Here is a 13,237-nt window from a genome sequence, read left to right as displayed (position 1 = left end):
GCCCCACCAGCCACACACCAGCCCCGCCCACAACCCTGCCAACCCCACCAGGGCCAAACCAGCCCCACCCACAGCCCCACCAGGGCCCCATCAGCCCCACACCAGCCCCGCCAGAGCCAAACCAGCCCCAACCACAGCCCCACCAGGGCGACATCCACCCCTCTCACAGCCCCACCAGCCCCACCACAGTCCTGCCAGAGTCACACCTGCCCCTCCCACAGCCCTGCTAGTCCTGCCCAGAGCTCTGCCAGGGGTGGGTCATTAATAACAAATACAGTCAGATCAAGGTGTGTAAAAAAGCCCAAAGCAAAACACCCCGGCCCCCACCCTGCCGAAGCCATGGTCCTGTCCCCACATGTGCATTGATTGCCCCAGGGAGGGAATGGGGGGGGGTGTCAGTCACATCGCATAACCCCCCAGCGACTGGCACTTAGCCCCATCAGGGAACAGCACTGGGACCCAGCAGGGGTGTCATAAACATACAGCTAAGGGTATCATAAAATCCCTCCTTACTTGTAGAGGATTAAGAAGCTCAGGTAACCTGGTTGGCACCTGACCAAAAGAGCCAATAAGGGGAGAAGATACTTTCAAATCTGTGGGGGAAGGTTTTTGCTTTGTTCTCTTTGTTGGTTCTCTCCAGGTCAGTGAGGAATCAGGACAGGGAAAATACATCTCCCAAAGCCCTACTTGAACTAAGCATCTAGGTTACAAAAATTGTAAGTAAAGCAAGGAAATGTGTTTGTTTTAGCTTGTGAATTTTCCCTATGCTAGAGGGAGGTTCATCCCTGGTTTTTGTAACTTTTAAGTTTTGCCTAGAGGGAAATCCTCTATGTTTAGAATTTTATTAGGTTTTTAGTGGGTTTGTACTCACCTTGTTTATTTTTCAAGCCTCCCCAGGCAAGGGGGTGTAGGCTTGGGGGGATATTCTGTGGGAATAGGAACTCCAAGTGGTCCTTTCCCTGATTCTTTGTCTAAATCACTTGGTGGTGGCAGCATACCTCAGTCCAAGGACAAATCGAGATTTGTGCCTTGGGGAAGTTTTTAACCTAAGCTGGTAGAAATAAGCTTAGCGGGTCTTTCATGCGGGTCCCCACATCTGTACCATAGACATCAGAGTGGGGAGGGAACCCTGAGAGGGAGAGAGAAGGGCCTGGCATGGCCATAAAGGCCCAGGAGAGTCCCTGCACCGGCCCTTTGGCACTGCACCAGGACCCACCCCTGCGGGCCCAGGGCCTGCAAAGGGAACAAGCCGCGGCCAGGCCTGGGTCAGTTCTCCCCTCACTGTGGGCCCGGGGTGGGTGCCCGCCATGACGCAGGGGGCAGGACTGGGGCGCTTTGACAGGTCTGATAGGGCCTGTTGTGATGTGTGGCCCAACCACGTCCCCCAAACGTAGCCCCAACGTGGCAAGTACGTGCCAGTTCATCCGTGGTCACCGACTTTCCATCAAAGCCTGAATAACCTGCCCTGCACCGGCCCCATGAGACGAGATGGCCACAGCCCGGCCGGCTGGAGGAGACAGTCCCAGACGGGAGTGTGAACCAGGGGCCAGGGGCCGTGGGTGCCCTGCCAGCCAAAGCCCCGTCCATGGCTGACCAGCCGCCCAGTGCTCCAAAGCTGCATTTCCCCAGCTTTCTTCTCCACTCTCTCCTCTGCCTTGTGTCCGGCTGGTGACCCCTCTTTATACAGCAGGACAGCAGCCAGGGAACCCTTTCCACGCCCCCCCTCCCATGGCCAGGGCAGTGATGAAAAGGAAACGTAGGCATTTTACCACCAAAGCAGAGACTTTCGCACACGTTTGTGCTACACAATCACTCCATTTCCGTTTCCGTGCAAACACTTGCTTGAATTTCTTGTTCATCCCTGTTTGAGCAGGAACCTTCCAGGCTCAGAAAGAACGGGGAGGAGAGCTGGGAGGTGTTTGCAAGGACCCAAGCTGGAAACTACCCAAACCTGAGCGTCACTTTTCTAAGATTGGACAGTGACAGAGTCAATAAACACCTGAACTCTTTCAGCCCTTGAGATCAATATAACTGGCCTCGGCCCTGGGAGTGGGGGCTGCTCAGGGCAGCCGCCCCTCGCTGAAGGGCCAGCACGACCTCCGGGGCGGTGGGCTGACTCGCAAGACCCCCATGGGACACTGGGCTGTCGCCACGGGGCCGGAGACATGAGTGGGGGCACACATGGCACGGGGATGGGGTGCGTTGTGAGCAGGGCTCACCGGACACTTGGCCGAGCTGCAGCCGCGGAGGGATACGGTAGCTATGACTCTTGAGGGCTCTGCAGGCAACTCAGAAAACCCGCAGCTGAGCCCGTTCCCTGCCTCCCGGCCACGGTGCCCCGGGAGGGGCAAACTAGCCGCCCAGGGAGCTGCCAGCCTTGGCAGCGGGTAGAGGACATGGGAGCACGTCAGGGGGCTCAGGCGTGGAGGGCAGGGACTGGGGGCCAATGTCCAGGGCCAGCCATCAGACTAGAGGGCTGAACTGGGCAGTGTACCCACAGACCCAGAACCAAGCCCGTGGGCCCCTCACTGGAGCAGTGACCCTGCAGGCTGCAGCAGCTGGTGCTGGCCCAACCAGGGAGGCGACGTGGGGCTAGATGCACCTTGGTTCTGATCCACCTGCCCATTCCTGGGCCAATCTTCCCACCTCCCCCCCAGCCAGAGCTGAGAAGTCCCCCCAACCCCAGCCCCTAACTTACCCCTCCAATCCACAGGCCGCACTAATCACCCAAAGCAGGGCCCCACTGTGATGAAGCAGGACTGTACTTAATGTCCCCTCTGAATAGTGTGGGTGTGCCTCAGTTTCCCCTGTGCAGTTCTTCAGTATCTAGGGGGTGGGATAAGGGTGTATGATCGTTGCAGAGCCCTAGAGGGCAGGTGTGTGCAGGGGTCTGGACACAGAGAATGGCCGATACCCTGTTTCCTGGCACCTGATGGCCTGGGCCCTTCCCCCCTGCAAGGTGAGAGCTAAAGGGTTGGAGAACAAAGGAATCCGGTGCCCTTCTGGCCCAGGAAAGGGATAAAGCCCGGGGGGGCGGGGGGGAGAGTTTCAGTTTGGGGCTGGCTGGGGACATGGAGTGAAGTGCAGACGGGGTTGTCTGGCTCACAGCCCCCAAAATGGACCAGCTGAGGGGTCCTGTTCTCTGCACTTACTACTCTGAAGCTCTGGTTTAGACCATGTTCCTGTCATCTAATAAACCTCTGTTTTACTGTCTGGCTGAGAGTCCTGACTGCGGAGTTGGGGGGCAGGACCCTCTGGCTTCCTCAGGACCCCGCCTGGGCGGACTCGCAGTGGGAAGCGCACGGAGGGGCAGAGGATGCTCCAGGGTCAGACCCAGGAAGGGGGGAGCCGGGTGAGCTGTGTGTCCTGCAGACAGGCTGCTCACAGAGAGGAGACTTCCCCAGAGTCCTGACTGGCTTCGTGGGGAGAAGCTCCAGAGCATCACCCGGGGACTCGGTGACACCCCCCACAACCGGGGGTGGGGGCTGCCTGAGCAGAAGCAGCAGTGAACTGCCCTGCAGCACCCTGAGCACAGGAGCAGTCCGTGTCGGAGCACCCTGCCCCCCTACCCCCCAAAACCAGCCCCAGGGCAGAGTCCTGCTGTCCTTCCACCGCGAGGCCAGGCCCATTGGCTGCCCCAAAGGGACCCTGACGATGCTCACTGGCAAACCAGCAGAAAGCCTGGCTCCCCGGGCTGGACGTGTGGGACCTGCCACTCAACCCGGCCTGCCCCGTCTGACCAGGGACCCCCGGCGCCCACCTTGCTGTGCCTGAGAGACCCGCTCCCACCCCCCACCCTGCTGGTCATGCTGGGCACTCATGGCCATGGCAGCTGCCCCACACCAATAGACCATCTGTGCCCACGTGATGGAGAGACTGCCGAGACTCATCAAGCCCTCGGATTGCTACCCCTTCCTGCTTCTCCACATGAACACCAATGATACTGCCAAGAATGACCTTGAGCGGATCACTGCAGACTACATGGCTCTGGGAAGAAGGATAAAGGAGTTTGAGGCACAAGTGGTGTATTCGTCCATCCTCCCCGTGGAAGGAAAAGGCCTGGGTAGAGACCGTTGAATCGTGGAAGTCAATGAATGGTTATGCAGGTGGTGTCGGAGAGAAGGCTTTGGATTCTTTGACCATGGGATGGTTTTCCAAGAAGGAGGAGTGCTAGGCAGAGACGGGCTCCACCTAACGAACAGAGGGAAGAGCATCTTCGCAAGCAGGCTGGCTAACCTAGTGAGGAGGGCTTTAAACTAGGTTCACCAGGGGAAGGATACCAAAGCCCTGAGGTAAGTGGGGAAGTGGGATACCGGGAGGAAGCACGAGCAGGAGAATACAAGAGGAGAGGGCTCCTGCCTCATACTGAGAAAGAGGGACGATCAGCGAGTTATCTCAAGTGCCTATACACAAATGCAAGGAGCCTGGGAAACAAGCAGGGAGAACTGGAAGTCCTGGCACAGTCAAGGAATTGTGATGTGATTGGAATAACAGAGACTTGGTGGGATAACTCACATGACTGGAGTACTGTCATGGATAGATATAAACTGTTCAGGAAGGACAGGCAGGGCAGAAAAGGTGGGGGAGTTGCTCTGTATGTAAGGGAGCCGTATGACTGCTCAGAGCTCAAGTATGAAACTGCAGAAAAACCTGAGAGCCTCTGGATTAAGTTTAGAAGTGTGAGCAACAAGGGTGATGTCGTGGTGGGAGTCTGCTATAGACCACCGGACCGGGGGGATGAGGTGGACGAGACTTTCTGCCGGCAACTCATGGAAGTTACTAGATCACAGGCCCTGGTTCTCATGGGAGACTTCAATCACTCTGATATCTGCTGGGAGAGCAACACAGCGGTGCACAGACAATCCAGGAAGTTTTTGGAAAGTGTAGGGGACAATTTCCTGGTGCAAGTGCTGGAGGAACCAACTGGGGCAGAGCTGTTCTTGACCTGCTGCTTACAAACCGGGAAGAATTAGTAGGGGAAGCAAAAGTGGATGGGAACCTGGGAGGCAGTGACCATGAGATGGTCGAGTTCAGGAAGAAAGGAGAGCAGCAGAATACAGACCCTGGACTTCAGAAAAGCAGACTGACTCCCTCAGGGAACTGATGGGCAGGATCCCCTGGGAGAATGACATGAGGGGGAAAGGAGTCCAGGAGAGCTGGCTGTATTTTAAAGAATCCTTATTGAGGTTACAGGGACAAACCATCCCAATGTGTAGAAAGAAAAGTAAATATGGCAGGCGACCAGCTTGGCTTCACAGTGAAATCCTTGCTGATTTTAAACACAAAAAAGAAGCTTACAAGAAGTGGAAGATTGGACAAATGACCAGGGAAGAGTATAAAGATATTGCTCGGGCATGCAGGAGTGAAATCAAGAAGGCCAAATCACACCTGGAGATGCAGCTAGCAAGAGATGTTAAGAGTATCAAGAAGGGTTTCTTCAGGTCTGTTAGCAACAAGAAGAAGGTCAAGGAAAGTGTGGGGCCCTTACTGAATGAGGGAGGCAACCTAGTGACAGAGGATGTGGAAAAAGCGAATGTACTCAATGCTTTTTTGGCTCTGTCTTCACGAACAAGGTCAGCTCCCAGACTACTGCACTGAGCAGCACAGAATGGGGAGGAGGTGACCAGCCCTCTGTGAAGAAAGAAGTGGTTCGGGACTATTTAGAAAAGCTGGATGAGCACAAGTCCATGAGGCCAGATGCGCTGCAACCAAGGGTGCTAAAGGAGTAGGCAGATGTGATTGCAGAGCCATTGGCCATTATCTTTGAAAACTCATGTCGATCGGGGAAGTCCCGAACGACTGAAAAAAGGCTAATGTAGGGCCCATCTTTAAAAAAGGGAAGAAGGAGGATCTGGGAACTACAGGCCAGTCAGCCGCACCTCAGTCCCTGGAAAAATCATGGAGCAGATCCTCAAGGAATCAATTCTGAAGCACTTAGAGGAGAGGAAAGTGTGACGAAGCGGGACTATTCAGAGGAAACATTAAGAACAGTCCTGAAGGGTGCCTCAGTTTCCCCTTTGCAGTATCTAGGTGGTGGGATAAGGGTGTATGATAGTTGCAGAGCCCTAGAGGGCAGGTTGTGCAGGGTCTGGACACAGAGAATGGCCGACACCCTATTTCCTGGCAACTGATGGCCTGGGCCCTTCCCCCCTGCAAGGTGAGAGCTGAAGGGTTGGAGAACAAAGGAATCCGGTGACCTCCTGGCCCGGAAAGGGACAAAGCCCAGAGCAGGAGGGGTAGAGTTTCAGTTTGGGGCTGGCTGGGGACATGGAGTGAAGTGCAGACGGGGTTGTCTGGCTCACTGCCCCCCCAAAATGGACCCGGCTGAGGGGTCCTGTTCTCTGCACCTACAAGCTCTGATTTAGACCATATTCCTGTCGTCTAATAAACCTTCTGTGTTACTGGCTGGCTGAGAGTCCCGTCTGACTGCAGAGTTGGGGGGCAGGACCCTCTGGCTTCCCCAGGACCCCGCCTGGGCGGACTCGCTGTGGGAAGCGCACGGAGGGGCAGAGGATGCTTAATGCTCCGAGGTCAGACCCAGGAAGGGGGAAGCCGGGTGAGCTGTGTGTCCTGCAGACAGGCTGCTCCCAGAGAGGAGACTTCCCCAGAGTCCTGCCTGGCTTCCCAGGGAGCAGTTCCAGAGCATTGCCTGGGGACTCTGTAACAGAAAGTGATCAGGAACAGTCAGCATGGATTCACCAAGGGCAAGTCATGCCTGACTAATCTAACTGCCTTCTATGACGGGAGAACTGGCTCTGTGGATGAGGGGAAAGCAGTGGACGTGTTATTCCTTGACTTTAGCAAAGGTTTTGACACGGTCTCCCACAGTATTCTTGCCAGCAAGTTAAAGGAGTATGGGCTGGATGAATGGACTATAAATTGGATAGAAAGCTGGCTAGATTGTCGGGCTCAACGGGTAGTGATCAATGGCTCCATGTCTAGTTGGCAGCCGATATCAAGTGGAGTGCCCCAAGGGTCGGTCCTCGGGCTGGTTTTGTTCAATATCTTCATTAATGATCTGGAGGATGGTGTGGATTGCACCCTCAGCAAATTTGCAGATGACACTAAACTGGGAGGAGAGGTAGATATGCTGGAGGGTAGGGATAGGATACAGAGGGCCCTAGACAAATTAGAGGACTGGGCCAAAAGAAATCTGATGAGGTTCAACAAGGACAAGTGCAGAGTCCTGCACTTAGGATGGAAGAATCCCATGCACCGCCACAGACTAGGGACAGTTCTGCAGAAAAGGACCTGGGGGTTACAGTGGACGAGAAGCAGGATATGAGTCAACAGTGTGTCCTTGTTGCCAAGAAGGCCAATGGTATTTTGGGCTGTATAAGTAGGGCCATTGCCAGCAGATTGAGGGACGTGATCGTTCCCCTCTATTCAACATTGGTGAGGCCTCATCTGGAGTACTGTGTCCAGTTTTGGGCCCCACACTACAAGAAGGATGTGGAAAAATTGGAAAATGTCCAGCGGAGGGCAACAAAAATCATTTGAGGGCTGGAGCACATGATTTATGAGGAGAGGCTGAGGGAACTGGGATTGTTTAGTCTGCGGAAGAGAAGAATGAGGGGGGATTTGATGGCTGCTTTCAACTACCTGAAAGGGGGTTCCAAAGAGGATGGATCTAGACTGTTCTCAGTGGTGGCAGGTGACAGAACAAGGAGCAATGGTCTCAAGTTGCAGTGGGGAAGGTCTAGGTTAGATATCAGGAAACACTATTTCACTAGGAGGGTGGTGAAGCACTGGAATGGGTTCCCTAGAGAGGTGGTGGAATCTCCTTCCTTTGAGGTTTTTAGGGCCAGGCTTGACAAAGCCCTGGCTGGGATGATTTAGTTGGGGATTGGTCCTGCTTTGAGCGGGGGTTGGACTAGATGACCTCCTGAGGTCCCTTCCAACCCTGATCTTCTATGATTCTATGTCTCCGGAAGGGGATGCAGAGGCGGGGTCCCCAGGGTGCCCTTGGGAGCCCCAGACCGGGCGCTCGGCAGGAGCCCAGGGCGGAGGCCAGTTGCTATTGGAGATGGAGATGGGATGTGCAGGCTTGTGAGGAGACCACAGGGAGTGCCAGGGGCTGCAGAAAACCACACAGCCCCCCTGACCATCCGTGGGGTGGGGGGTTGCATGGAGGGGAGACAAGGCTGGGGGCCACTGCAGGGCCAGACGTGTGACACCAACTCTGGCCAGGCTCTGCAAGTGGATGAGAGTATCAGGGGGTGGGGGGCGGGAATCACAGTGGGGAGCAAAATCCCAGGGACAAGTTTCTTAGCACAGCCTGGCCCGCCACGCAGCCCCCCATCCCATCCCCGAATGCCGCTCCCAGCCCCCCACGAAGCCCCACCATCCCATCCCCCAGTGCCGCTCCCAGCCCTCCTCACAGCCCCTATCCCATCCCATCCCCCAGTGCTGCTCCCAGCCCCCCACGCAGCCCCCATCCCATCCCATCCCCCACTGCCGCTCCCAGCCCCCCACATAGTCCCCATCCCCTCCCATCCCCCATAGCCGCTCTCTCCACCCCACTGCCCCGCATTCACGCCCAGCCTGCTCCGGCTGCGCCCTCACCTGGAAGATGTCGTTGGCGCACTTACGACAGAGGTTGTGCTGGCAGGGCAGGATAACCACGGGCTTGCTGAACATCTCCAGGCAGATGGGGCAGATCAGCTGTTTCTCCAGGCTGTCCATGCTGTGCGAGTCCCCCAGCATGGGCTTGAAACCCACCGCAAAGTTCATCCCCGCGGCCCAGCACTGCCCCTGCAGCTGTGCCCTGTGCCCCGCACCTGCTCCCACCGGCTCTGCCCCGACCTCCCCTTGGGCTGGCTGCCTGGCCCTGGCCTGCCCTCGCCCCGTCTGTGCCTCTAGCTCCGTGCGTCCGCCTGCCCCAGAGCCGCTGCCCTGCCCGTCTGCACTCGCTGCCCGCTCCGGCCGCAGCCCCAGCAGTGAGCACGGGCGCTAATTTTAGCAGCCCTCTGTGCCGGGCCACGTGGGTCCCGTGGAATCCCAGAGCCAATTTTATCTGCAGCTGTCAGCGGCGTCGGGTGACACTGAGTCATGCTGCCTCGGCGGGGCCGTGGCTCCAGCGGGGAGCCTAGGGCAGGCAGCGGGCAGCCCCGGCACTGCTGAGGGCAGCTGGAGGGCCAGGCACTCTCCGAGACCCAGCCGCTGGTTCCTGGGCCTGCTGGATACGGGAGACGCTCGTGCAGTGGCTGGAAGCCCCAGCTCCCGCCGAGCCCGGCTGGGGATGCTGGGTCCTGGCAGGCCCGTGTGCTCCTCCCCATCGCAGGCAGTGGCCCTGCAGTGCTGTCCCGGGTAGGCCAGCAGGAGGCATGGGGGAGGAAGGGGCAGAGACCGGAAGGGGAGCAGCCCCCGCAGCCCCGGACCCTGCCCAGATTTGCTCACAGGCCAGGCCACGAGGCCCCGCAGGGAGAGCAGGCAGAGGGGGGCCAGGCCAAGCCGAGCCAGGGCCTGTGCCCCTGCCCCCAGTGCGTGCTGGTGACTCTAGGCCTGCTGAGTGGGTGCACCTGCAGCCCCCCGGGTTCAGGGTCTGACATCACTGCAGGGGAGCGGCCTGGGCTCCTGGTGACTCTGTGCCACACGCCAGGGCCACTGCGCTGGTACTGCCCACAGGGGACCAGCAAGGCCTGCGCGCTCGGACCCCAGCCGCCCAGCCAGGGCCCCCTTGGAAACCCACACACCCCTCCCTCCTGAGGGGGCATTGCCAGGTTGCACAGCAGAGACAGGCTGGCCAAGCGCCCGGCGGGTTCAGGCTGAAAGCAGCGTGACTGTCCCGGTGACAGAGCCACACAGCCCGCCTGTGTCACCCAAGCGCCCGGCGGGTTCAGGCTCAAAGCAGCGTGACTGTCCCGGTGACAGGGTCACACAGCTCGGCTGTGTCACCCAAGCGCCCGGCGGGTTCAGGCTGACAGCAGAGTGACTGTCCCGGTGACAGGGCCACACAGCTCGCCTGTGTCACCCAAGCGCCTGGCGGGTTCAGGCTCAAAGCAGCGTGACTGTCCTGGTGACAGGGCTACACAGCTCTCCTGTGTCACCCAAGTATGTGGCAAGTTCAGGCTGACAGCAGCGTGATTGTCCCAGTGACAGGGCCACACAGCCTGCCTGTGCCAACCAAGCGCCCGGCGTGTTCAGGCTGACAGCAGCGTGACTGTCCCGGTGACAGAACCACACAGCTCGCCTGTGTCACCCAAGTGCCTAGCATGTTCAGGCTGACAGCAGAGTGACTGTCCCGGTGACAGGGCCGCACAGCTCACCTGTCACCCAAGCGCCCGGCGGCTTCAGGCTGACAGCACAGTGACTGTCCTGGTTACAGGGCCACACAGCTCACCTGTGTCACCCAAGCACCTGGTGGGTTCAGGCTGACAGCAGCGTGAATGTCCTGGTGACAGGGCCGAACAGCTCGCCTGTGTCACCCAAGCGCCTGGCGGGTTCAGGCTCAAAGCAGCGTGACTGTCCCGGTGACAGGGCCACACAGCTCGGCTGTGTCACCCAAGTGCCCGGACAGCTTCAGGCTGACAGCAGAGTGACTGTCCCGGTGACAGGGCCACACAGATCGGCTGTGTCACCCAAGCGCCCGGCAGGTTTGGGATGACAGCAGAGTGACTGTCCCAGAAACAGGGCCACACAGCTCGCCAGTGTCACCCAATCGCCCGGACAGCTTCAGGCTGATAGCAGAGTGACTGTATCGGTGACAGCCATACAGCTCGCCAGTGTCACCCAAGCGCCCGGCGGGTTCAAGCTAACAGCAGCGTGACTGTCCCGGTGACAGAGCCACACAGCCCGCCTGTGTCACCCAAGTGCCCAGCGGGTTCAGGCTGACAGCAGCGTGACTGTCCCGGTGAGAGGGCCGAACTGCTCGTCTGTGTGACCCAAGAGCCCGGCCATCTTCAGGCTGACAGCAGAGTGAATGTCCCAGTGACAGAGCCACACAGCTCGCCTGTGTCACCCAAGCGCCTGGCCAGCTTCAGGCTGAGAGCAGAGTAACTATCCTGGTTACAGGGCCACACAGCTCGCCTGTGTCACCCAAGCACCTGGTGGGTTCAGGCTGACAGCAGCGTGACTGTCCCGGTGACAGAGCCACACAGCTCGCTTGTGTCACCCAAGTGCCCGGCCAGCTTCAGGCTGACAGCAGAATGACTGTCCCGGTGACAGGCCCACACAGATCGCCCATGTCACCCAAGCACCTGGCGGGTTCAGGCTGACAGCAGCGTGACTGTCCCGGTGACAGGGCCACACATCTTGCCTGTGTCACCCAAGTGCCCAACGGGTTCAGGCTGACAGCAGCGTTACTATCCCAGAAACAGTGACAGGGCCGCACACCTCGCCTGTGTCACCCAAGCACCCAGCGGCTTCAGGCTGACAGCAGCGTGACTGTCCTGGTGACAGGGCCACACAGCTCGGCTGTGTCACTCAAGTTCCCAGCGGGTTCAGGCTGACAGCAGTGTGACTGTCCCGGTGACAGGCCCACACAGCTCGCCCATGTCACCCAAGCACCCGGCGGGTTCAGGCTGACAGCAGCGTGACTGTCCCGGTGACAGGGCCACACATCTTGCCTGTGTCACCCAAGCGCCCAGCGGGTTCAGGCTGACAGCAGCGTTACTATCCCAGAAACAGGGCCACACAGCTCACCAGTGTCACCCAAGCGCCCGGACAGCTTCAGGCTGACAGCAGAGTGACTGTATCGGTGACAGAGCCACACAGCCTGCCTGTGTCACCCAAGCGCACGGCGGGTTCAGGCTGACAGCAGCGTGACTGTCCTGGTGACAGGGCCACACAGCTCGGCTGTGTCACCCAAGTATGCGGCAGGTTCAGGCTGATAGCACCGTGATTGTCCCGGTGACAGGGCCACCCAGCCCGCCTGTGTCACCCAAGTGCCCAGCGGGTTCAGGCTGACAGCAGCGTGACTGTCCCAGTGAGAGGGCCGAACAGCTCGCCTGTGTGACCCAAGAGCCCGACCATCTTCAGGCTGACAGCAGAGTGAATGTCCGAGTGACAGAGCCACACAGCTCGCCTGTGTCACCCAAGCGCCTGGCCAGCTTCAGGCTGACAGCAGCGTGACTGTCCTGGTGACAGGGCCACACAGCTCGCCTGTGTCACCCAAGTGCCCAGCATGTTCAGGCTGACAGCAGAGTGACTATCCCGGTGACAGGGCCGCACAGCTCACCTGTCACCCAAGCGCCCGGCGGCTTCAGGCTGACAGCACAGTGACTGTCCTGGTTACAGGGCCACACAGCTCGCCTGTGTCACCCAAGCACTCGGCAGGTTCAGGCTGACAGCAGCATGACTGTCCCGGTGACAGAGCCATACAGCCCGCCTGTGTCACCCAAGCGCACGGCGGGTTCAGGCTGACAGCAGCGTGACTGTCCTGGTGACAGGGCCACACTGCTCGGCTGTGTCACCCAAGTGCCCAGCAGGTTTAGGCTGACAGAATAGTGACTGTCCCGGTGACAGGGCCACACAGCTCGCCTGTGTCACCCAAGTGCCCAGCGGGTTCAGGCTGACAGAATAGTGACTGTCCTGGTGACAGGGCCACACAGCTCGCCTGTGTCACCCAAGTGCCCAGTGTGTTCAGGCTGACAGCAGAGTGACTGTCCCGGTGACAGGGCCGCACAGCTCACCTGTCACCCAAGCGCCCGGCGGCTTCAGGCTGACAGCAGCGTGACTGTCCTGGTGACAGGGCCTCACAGCTCGGCTGTGTCACCCAAGTATGCGGCAGGTTCAGGCTGATAGCACCGTCATTGTCCCGGTGACAGGGCCACCCAGCCCGCCTGTGTCAGCCAAGCGCACGGCGGGTTCAGGCTGACAGCAGAGTGACTGTCCCGGTGACAGGGCCGCACAGCTCACCTGTCACCCAAGCGCCCGGCGGCTTCAGGCTGACAGCAGCGTGACTGTCCTGGTGACAGGGCCTCACAGCTCGGCTGTGTCACCCAAGTATGCGGCAGGTTCAGGCTGATAGCACCGTCATTGTCCCGGTGACAGGGCCACCCAGCCCGCCTGTGTCAGCCAAGCGCACGGCGGGTTCAGGCTGACAGCAGAGTGACTGTCCCGGTGACAGGGCCGCACAGCTCACCTGTCACCCAAGCGCCCGGCGGCTTCAGGCTGACAGAAGCGTGACTGTCCCTGTGACAGGGTCACACAGCTCGCCTGTGTCACCCAAGTGCTAGCCGTCTGGAGGGAGGGAGAGGGGGTTGCAGGATCCCACCCCAAGGAAGGGGATAGCTGG

At 59.0% G+C, this 13,237-nt stretch overlaps 1 protein-coding gene across 3 annotated transcripts in view; it reads right to left on the bottom strand.

The window, feature by feature from the left end:
- The window catches only part of TRIM54 (tripartite motif containing 54), a 30,272-nt gene extending 21,480 nt beyond the window's left edge, over nucleotides 1-8,792 (bottom strand). For all 3 annotated transcript variants that reach the window (XM_038395856.2, XM_043509927.1, XM_043509928.1), the window contains exon 1: nucleotides 8,566-8,792. In XM_038395856.2, the coding sequence (XP_038251784.1) occupies nucleotides 8,566-8,733 (168 nt within the window). In that variant the 5' untranslated portion in view covers nucleotides 8,734-8,792. The remainder of the gene's footprint in view (nucleotides 1-8,565) is intronic.
- Between the last annotated feature and the right edge of the window lie 4,445 nt (nucleotides 8,793-13,237).

This window comes from Dermochelys coriacea, chromosome 3 (assembly GCF_009764565.3).
Source record: "Dermochelys coriacea isolate rDerCor1 chromosome 3, rDerCor1.pri.v4, whole genome shotgun sequence".
Lineage (NCBI taxonomy): Eukaryota > Metazoa > Chordata > Testudines > Dermochelyidae > Dermochelys > Dermochelys coriacea.
Note: the sequence above shows the minus strand (reverse complement) of the source record. Positions and strands in the feature narration are given on the sequence as shown.